The sequence below is a fragment of the Brassica rapa genome, chromosome A07 (genome assembly GCF_000309985.2).
Source record: "Brassica rapa cultivar Chiifu-401-42 chromosome A07, CAAS_Brap_v3.01, whole genome shotgun sequence".
NCBI classification, from domain to species: domain Eukaryota; kingdom Viridiplantae; phylum Streptophyta; class Magnoliopsida; order Brassicales; family Brassicaceae; genus Brassica; species Brassica rapa.
In genome coordinates, this window is record NC_024801.2 from 23,913,272 (window position 1) to 23,922,728 (window position 9,457).

The 9,457-nt window shown below is 35.5% G+C and overlaps 2 protein-coding genes across 2 annotated transcripts; both read right to left on the minus strand.

The window, feature by feature from the left end:
* Positions 1 to 2,519: 2,519 nt before the first annotated feature.
* LOC103831250 (chaperone protein dnaJ 15) lies at positions 2,520 to 4,982 on the minus strand. The gene is made up of 11 exons (XM_033274345.1): positions 4,721 to 4,982; positions 4,506 to 4,629; positions 4,349 to 4,431; positions 4,155 to 4,266; positions 3,980 to 4,084; positions 3,846 to 3,896; positions 3,656 to 3,745; positions 3,451 to 3,559; positions 3,234 to 3,382; positions 3,106 to 3,159; positions 2,520 to 2,990 (listed from the first exon to the last, which is right to left on the minus strand). Exons 1-11 carry the CDS (start codon positions 4,846 to 4,848, stop codon positions 2,763 to 2,765), a joined length of 1,233 nt encoding a protein of 410 aa, XP_033130236.1. The 5' UTR covers positions 4,849 to 4,982; the 3' UTR covers positions 2,520 to 2,762.
* Positions 4,983 to 5,243: 261 nt separating this feature from the next.
* LOC103831251 (glycosyltransferase BC10) lies at positions 5,244 to 8,881 on the minus strand. The gene is made up of 2 exons (XM_009107135.2): positions 7,501 to 8,881; positions 5,244 to 6,755 (listed from the first exon to the last, which is right to left on the minus strand). The coding sequence occupies exons 1-2, from the start codon at positions 8,050 to 8,052 to the stop codon at positions 6,117 to 6,119; spliced, it is 1,191 nt and encodes a 396-aa protein (XP_009105383.1). The 5' UTR covers positions 8,053 to 8,881; the 3' UTR covers positions 5,244 to 6,116.
* Positions 8,882 to 9,457: the final 576 nt, after the last annotated feature.

Sequence of the window (9,457 nt, forward strand, 5' to 3'; positions counted from 1 at the left end):
GGGGTTTATAATAAACTAATACTTTAACATAAAGTCGCTCCCACAAAAGGGATAATTATGCTTTTGGTTTATAAATGTGATTAGTTTAGTCTTAACCCACACATCAGGAAGACTCCACAAATAAGGAGACTTTAAATTTCAGAATACGGAAAAGGAAAAAACCAAAACTAGACATTTGATTTTTCAGATCCAAATCTCCGTTAATGGATATCTCGTAAACAGTTTTCTGAAGCCAACCAAAGATGGTGGGGTGTGATGATTTATTACAAAGCCCCATCATATGTTCCAAGTGACACTTAACCCGATCAAATTTAATATTTTATTGATGTAAGAAATATACCTTTTATGAAAGCAGAGGGGCTTTAGGCTACAAACTTACAAATTAGTCTAAGTGGGACACGTAAAGTGGTTACATTAACATGCACACACACTGTCACACACATAGATCTAAACTCTTAATATTCGCTAGGAAAGTTGAGAATTATAATATTAGCTAGGACGCATCTGCTTTCACGTATACATTATTTTTTCATGCAACTTAACTAAGTTTGTATAAATTAAAGAAATATTTTATTAGAAAATATAAAAATTAGTATATATATGATATATTTAAACACATACTATTTTATGAAAATATCAGAAAATAACAATTTGTATTTGTATAGAAACGATGTTGATGAAAAATCCCAATAATTTGGTTACTTTAATACTCTGTTCTGAATGTTTCTGATAAAGCGTTTTTACATGTGATTGAAGCCTTTAACTATTTATTTCAAAAGTTATATATAAATAATAATGATCAAGAGTTGTATTGTATAACGGTGCCATACTGCCATGAAACCGTAATCTTCAGATATAAGTTTTTTTTTTTGGGTTAAAGTAAGCAGCCACGTTTTATGCCTCCGATCGGGGAAGCAACCATGGCAAGTTGTTATTTTTTTGTTCTTTTGGGTTTTGTCTAAGTATTTACGATGAAGGAACATTAAGTGTCTATGTAAGAAGAACTTCATTACTTATCGAAATGATTAGCTCTCAGTCCTCTAACGTAACTTCTTGAATCTGAGGATTTCTTCCGTTTTTAAACTTTTTATTAATTTACGATCACGATCAAACAGAGAAAACTATTGCACTCAGCCACTCATCTAAGTATCCAGTCCATTCATACTTTGGCTCAGTCGTTTGTTCATATCGGCTTTTAATATTCGTATGCAATAAATGTGTATATGCAATTCGTATGCAGTATATATATTACCTGAACCCATGTTTTTACCATAGATATGATCACATTGTTAATTCTTATCATAAACATCAAACGTAAACACAGCCACCCAAGTATATTGGATTGGCTATTATGGGCTTTGGATTAACCAGTAAACCTGTGTTTTAAGTTTCAGTTCTTATGTAACTTCTAATTCTCATACATATGTCTTGATACACTTGAACATGTGTTTCGAACAGGTATCTTACCGATGCCTGATCCATTTACTGGTTGCTAAGTCCAAAGACCCGAAACGCAAAAATCGTAAAAACATCTAAACTTTTTACGAGGCATATCTAGTCAAACTAAGTTGTAACAGAGTATAACTGGACGTAACAAAATTTATTTATAATATATAAGATTACCAAAAGTTTTTTTTTTTTTTGCTAAAAGAGATTACCAAAAGTTGTGCGATTATTTTTACGCAAATCACCACAGACCGGTTTGAAAGCCTATACAAAATAAAAAGGGATTGATTATTGAACCACCCAAGTGTTATGGATATGTTGAGCTATTTTTGAAATATTAAGTTTGGTTACATATCGCTTCTGTTTTTTTCATAACCAGTAGAAAACTACCTCTAATGTCAGTAAAGAAAATTTGATCACACCAATCAAATTCTAAACTTCTTGTTAATCCAGTGGCCTTTAAAGTAAAAATAAAAAGTGATTCATTTTTTTGGTGGCCTTTTTATATAAATAATATGGAATATCACATAACCCAATAATCCTTGATTTTTATGACATCCTTACAACATCTTGACGAGATTAGTTGAACTCTAGTCATTTAACATTACAATAACTTTTAAAATACTTTCAAAAAGGAAAAGCTAACTAATTAACTTCATACATACACATAATGAATAAAGTCTTGAGAATCATATAAAACATTTACGGATCTCAGATTTTGATAAAACTTTCTTTTAAATTTGAAAACATGTGTCTATGTATATAACATTCAAAAACTTTGCTAACAAAGATCAATATTTTTACTGGACTGTGCTCAGATCAGCTCTAGAAACATTAGTCGCCACTTTCCTCTCTACTAGATTTAAAGAAAAAACGATTTATCCATATTTTATTATTTATAATATATATACTGATAATAAACTCATTTTAAAATTTGCCAAAGTTATACGATGATGTAATAGATTAAAAATCATAGAATGTAATTGTGATTTACCCAGTGTTAAATTTTTTTTGCCAAGTTTGTATTTTTCTGTCAGCAGTTTGTATTTTATAATATATATCTTTTCAGGAAATTATAACTTCAAAAACTTACAATAAAATCAGAGTTGCATATCCCAACTTGAAAAGCTTTCCTATGACCACTACAATCCTTCTGCATTAAAAGAGCTTACGGACCATTCAAATGAACATATAACGCGCACAATGATAATAATACCAGTTTATACCAGTGACAACGTATCAGTTCCCACGAACGAATGAACAAAAACACCAAAAAGACTTTAAGATACCAACAAAGGAACAAAGCCACCATCTGGTCAACCAAGCTTCTTATCAGATCCTTTTATGTTCAAGTTGAACCATTTCCTTTTCGATTTGTCTCTACTCTCTGCCCCGCCTTCTTCTCCTGCACTATCACCCTCTCCTTTTGGTTCATCTCCCTGAGCTTTGCTGCTACTTCCGTTGCTCAAGTTGTTGCCGCTTGGTGTCTTCACCACAGAGAAAGACGAATGAATCGAGTCCCGTTGCTTTAGCAGCTCATCCACCTTCACCATCATCCAAAGAAGACAAATCAAACACATTGTCTCTATAAACATTGCTTATTAATCACAGAAGACAATGCCAATAAAGAACAAAGCTATAAGATGTTTATTAACATACAGTTTGCTTCTCCTGGGTGTATCTGGTGGTAACTTCTTGAAAGCGAGCCAAAGCCTGCAAACAAACATAGCAGATCATCAGGTTACATGTCTCTTTAAATACTGACTGAGCTGAGCTCTCAATATTACTTTTCGGTACTCAGTTTCAAACTGCCGCAAGTCGTTTCTCTTTCTTAAGATTTGAGCTTCAATCTCCTTCAACTTCTCTGTCGTCTCCTCATAGGTCTTTGCACAAAGTGCCTCAATTGTGTAAGATGCAGTCTTAAAGAAGTTATCACCTGAAAAGTAATTAAACCAAAGTCTCAAAAACGATCCAGCTACTGTGAAAAGAGTAATGATTACATACCGTAAACTGCAAATATATGAGTGCCAGCTCTCAGTTCCGAGACTTCACAAGGTTGAAGACCTTCCAAACGCTTGAAGAAAGCGGATTCAGGGTCCTTGGCTGCAGCTAACTGCACCATAACCACAATTTGGATTGCTTCAATACCTCTTCCTACTCTAAGATGTCTGATGATTATAAATGACTAAAAGGTTCAGAGCTTGCATACCGCATTGACAGTTGAATCCATTCTGTAAACTTGAAAATGTAAGAAATACATGCCGGCTGATGTCACCTTCCCTGTTTTCTCACTCTCTTCCTGCAATAACAAATAGAATCCAAGATGCTGTTAAAGACTATTGCATCTGCCTTTTTATCTCATCCAAGGACACGTCAGCAAGAGAGTAATTATGTGGTACCTGTAAGGCTAATCCATAGCCGCCACTTGAATCTTGCTCAAAATAAAGTAACTGGAGGCAGACAAGACAGATACCAAAGTTAGTCAATAGAGTTGATTAGATGAAAACATCTTACAAGAGCAGAGGGAGCATACTTTGAATTTACTTTGTGCAGTTGAAGTCACTCTAACAACAACCCCTGACTCAGCTTGTTGTTCACTTATTGTAACTCCAAAAAAATGAGCGCATTGCTTCTCAACCTGAGATGTGATATATAAATTCAAATCCCAAATAGACAAGGGACATGAGGAGTGGAATCAGAGTTCAGACCTTGCCGCTAACAGATGTACCAATAGGAAGAGGCCTAACAGTAACAGTTCCATTCATAGCCTCCTCAAGAACATTGGCAGACACAGTGGTCTTGATAGGCACACCTAGTTTGCTGACATTTTTTGACAATTCATTAAAGAAAGGATTCAAACCAGATTGTAATAATTTTTTTAAAAAGAGATATAAAAATTCACCTGAACAATGCAGCAAACATGGTGTTTACAGTTCCTAAGTTAGACAAGTCGATTTCCATTTCCATTCCATCAGCATCAAGAGCCTGAACACAACTCTTTTAATTATATCTACAAAAGTCTAACAAAGAGACAAAGATAGAGGCAAAAGCATCATCACCTCAAACCCAGCATTGTCGTATTGCCTTCTCTTCTCCGGGTCAGACAAGATGCTGTAAGAGAAAGCAACCTCCTTGAAAAGATCAGAAGCTTCTGGATTATTCGCGTTCTTATCCGGATGATACCTGATTCAATCCATACATGACAACAAAAGGGTTTGATTCAATTTCACCAAAGAAGAGATCTTTACGAATCTGAGAATGAAAAGGAGCTTACTTGAGAGCTAATTTACGGTAAGCGGATTTGATTTCTTGATCAGTGGCGTCTCTTGCTACAGAGAGCACCTCGTACGGGTCTCTTCGATTCGCCGGAGCTGAGGAGCCTTCCACCTTCTTCGAACTCATCGTAGATACCTTGTTTCAATCACAAACGATGGATAATTGAACGAATCGGTAAGAGACGATGATCCGGAAAGAAGATCTAATCTAATCTATTCAGAGGAGACGAAGGAAGGAAGAAGATTGTGTAAGAACACGAAACAAGGGTTCTCCTAAATTAATTGCTAAAAAGGACCTCGATTTTTAAGTGTTTTGTAAATCTACCACATACCTACGACAATTACAAACAAAACCCAAAGTCCAAGATATACACAAACACCTGTCATGGAAATTTCTCATGTATTTTTTTTCTTAATTTTATTTCACTATGTAGCAATGGAATTTGCTCTAAGATGCAATGTGGAAAGTGTTCCAGTGACAAATAATAAAATATTAAACAATGAATAAATGATGCATTTGCATACATTTCAAAACCACTTTCATATTTAGTTTTTTTTTCTCTTTCTCTTTCAAACCATTTCGATGAACATATACATGTGCCTAGACACAGAGCCACCACAGTGCCAACAGTCAATGAGTCAGTTCTGTCTTAACGAATATACCAGTGAACTCACAACAAATCTGCCCTTTTGCTCAGGTCAACCAAGCTTCTTATCAGTTCCTTTTATGTTCAAGTTGAACCATTTCCTCTTTGTCTTGTCTCTACTCTCTGATCCACTTTTCTTCACCCACACTGTCCACATCGCCTTTTGATTCTTTTTCTAACCTTTACTGTTACTCACGTTGCTTGGTGTCTGTACCCCAGAGAAGGGTGAATGGCATATTGTATCCCTTTGCTTTAGCAGTTCATCCACCTTCACTAGCATCCAAAACACACAATAGCAAACAATTTAAAATGATGAAAGAAGTATGTTACAAGAATCTTTTCTGTAAACGTCACAAAAGAGAAGGGATTCATCAACGCACAACTGCTAACCCTACTAGCTAGTTGAATATGAAGTTCCTAGTCTTTAAAAAAAAAAAAAAAAAAAAGAAGTTCCTAGTCTTAAGATCTCGCCGCTGACTAAAAATTTAACATTCTTTTGTCTCTATGGGTCTATGATCTGGAATCTCCTGGATCCCTTCACACACGAATATGGGGTCAGTAGCGTACATATATAGTTTTAATTGGCTAAGGACTTCGTCATCTGATCATATTTTATAGGAGTATTTTTATATATGTACACGAGTAAAAAATGGTCGTTGGAACATCTTTCAGATAGTACGTATCCAAGTATAAGAACTTTACACACCTATACAAAATAAAAGCAAAATAGAAGAGAGAAAAATAGTGATCAGAAATACATGACGGTGGATGCAAACCGGAGCAACTTATCCAAAGCATTAGACGAAAACTTGCGAGCAAAGAGAAAGCAAGGCCTCGTCTTATCCACTCCTTTGTGTTCACAATACTCTTTGTCACTCCTCCTAAGCCAATTCAAGAACTCCACATTCACCTCCGGCCCACCAAACGATCTCGGATGGGCCCTACGCTTCCCCCAGTCAGTCCACGTCAACGTCCTGTTTGAGTTACGCGACCCGAGGCTGGGCGTCAAGTTGAGTAGCGTCGGGAAGTAGTGCTCGTCGGGACAGCGACAGTATGCCCTGAAGATGGGCCAGTAGAATGTGTCGGAGACAGTCTCCAGGGCCATGGGTCGGTCTAGCTCGAACCACTGAGAGCCTTTACGCCAGTGGTGCAGGTGGATGTGTGGATACATGCGGCGGCTGTAGCGGACGCGGCCGAAGGGGAGGTCGTAAGAATCTACGTGGGTTTGAGTGGAGTTGATGAGGTAAGAGTAGATAGTGGTGAAGTTGAAGAGAGGGATGCATGATTCCGAGAGGAGAAGGAAACGCTCGTTGTTGATGTCTAATAATGCGTTTGCTAGTAACCTACGTTCTGCGTCTACCATGTTTGCGTTTGCCCAGTCCACTCTCTGCGTTAATACATTAGGACGTTAGACTGTGATCTCTTTGATTAGATACAAATTTATATATTCATCAATTGTGCAATTGTTTTGAGATTATGTAGTTATACTCAGGCCCGGCCCGTTAAAATAAAGGGCTGGAAGCAAAAACAGAATATTGGGCCTGTTATCAAGTAACTAAAAAAAGGGTTCCAAAGATTCGAACCTCTCACCTGAAGCACTCTAAATTCCAGCGTAAACCAACTATGCTACAAGAAATTTGTGATATTTTAGGGCCGGAAAATCATATATTTTATAAAGGGCCGGAAGCACAAGCTTGTGCAGCTTGTACCCAGGGCCGGTACTGGTTATACTACAAAGAAAATTAATACTAATCGAACCTATTTAGTTCAGAGAGGGTAATTAGGTTAGTGGTTAAGTACACGGATAACTATATGTAGAATGGTAGATAGAGCTTTTTTTTTTTTGAACAAATGGTAGATAGAGCTATTTAAAATATAAAATGTAGAAAGGTAGATAGAGCTATTTAAAATATAAAATGTAGAAATGTAGATAGAGCTATTTAAAATATAAAATGTATTCCATTATATGCCAGATGAGGATATACACAAGTCATTGTGGTCTTTCTGTGAATGGGCTAAAGTGTTAAACGCTATTTGTCTTTTCCCCAAACCAAGCTGTTATTGCAACAAACCAAAATGGACAAGAGAAGGCAGAAAGGAAAATATTATAAACGATGGGGTTAAAGGCTGACCTTGCTCGGAATGCGGCGGCCAAGAAACACCGAGCCTTGGGGCATGGACTCTTTGTAAGACGGATTGGTGTGAATATAAATAGTGAAAAGACCTTCACACCCTCGAAAGAATCTTTCCCATAGAGGAGCCAGAGGTAAAGGTCCCCTTGTCAAGAACATGAAAGCAACCTTAGGGGTTCGAGAGAAAGGGTAACTCCTGATCTTAGGATCCATTGAAGCTCTCCAAAAGAGCTCGTTGTCTTCCATATTATGCATGATGTTAATCTTCGGTGGCCTCAGAAACATTTCGAGCTCGTAGTTCTGAGGCAAAGGAGAAGGAGAAGTAGGGGGAGGAGGAGATGTAACGAGGACGAGTTGGGAAACACTTTGAACGGTTGGATAATAAGGCAAAGATGATGCTTCTAGAGAAGAATGAACAATGATTCCAACTACCACGCCAAAGCAGAGGAGGAAAAAATAGAATAGGAGATTGAGGAAATGATGGAGCAGTGGATTGAGAAGCTTGATCACTAGAAATAATGATGATGAGTTTCGGTCCTTTTGTGTTGGCATCTCCGACTAAGAAATACATGAGTATGAGAATTTTGTTTTCAAAATATAAAGAGGTTAGAAGTGGATGGATGGATCTTAATTTTTAGGTGGAATGAGGTGAAGAAAGGGAGATGAGCAAGTAAAATTGAAGATCTTTGTGGCATGAATGATTAGTAGGACGTTAACAAAAATTACACATGCAATGGAGTAAGTTTTTAGGTTTTTTTCGACTAATCCAATTGTAATCTCAACAGCATTTTGTTATTGTTTCATTTTTAAGAAAATCTCGAAGCTATTGTTAGTTAGGATATCTTCATATCCATTTTTTTTATAGGATAAGTATATTCCTTATATATTTACGATACGACAGGCGTCAATAGATATCATTCATCTTGTATGTATACTGTTTTACGTCCAATGGAAAGGTGACCAATTCCCAAACACTTACATAATATGAAATCAGTTGAATGGATATAAAATTAAAACTATTTAGATTTGACCACAGTTAAAATAAATTCCTTTGAGAAAAAATCATTTGACCACATATTATTAACTACTAGATCGTTTTCTGCGCTACACGTGGATTGTATTTAATAATTTTTTTTCCTCTAAACATGATGAATAAAATTCAAAACATGAAAATTACGGAAAGCTAGCATTCAAATAACTTTTTGTCTTTCATTGATCCCTTTAATGTTATTCTCATCTAGGGTCTTTGTCAAAATCGTTATTATTGGATTTGCTCTTAACACTTTTGTCCTGACTCTTCTGGTCATCCCCAAGACAATATTGTCTACAGAATCACAAAGTCTGAATCGTTTTACGAAGTTTTGCCACTTGTGCTTAATGTTTGGCTGACTTAATTGGCTATCTCACCCTTATTGGTATAGTATCTTACTTAAGGTTCTAAACTAAAGAAAATTTATATTTTAATAGAGTTTAGTTATTGAATTAATTTGTAGTTTTTAGAAAAAAGCTTAATTTGACACATGCATCATAGGTTCCGAAGAGAATCTTAAAAGTCCTCTTTTAAGAACTTTTTATTGACTTTTAAGAAACTTTTATTAACCCGCACATCCGTGCGGATATATTTATATTTTAAAATTAATATTTAAAATATAAAATATGTTATAAAGATATATATCTAATCTCAATTTTATGTATATAATTTTTATTTTGAATTTTTTTATTTTTTGAAATTTGTTTGATGATATTGTACAAAGAAAAATACCCTAAGATAACACTAAAATTTTTTTTATCACAAATATAAACTCTAAGAATCAAAATGACCAAAATATTTTATTAAAGAGGTAAATATACACTTATACCCCCTAGGATTAACTAATCCAAACCTTATGGGTTAGAGTTAAGGGGTGGAGATTTGGGATTGAGGTTTAAAATTTTATAAAATAAAAATAAATATTAA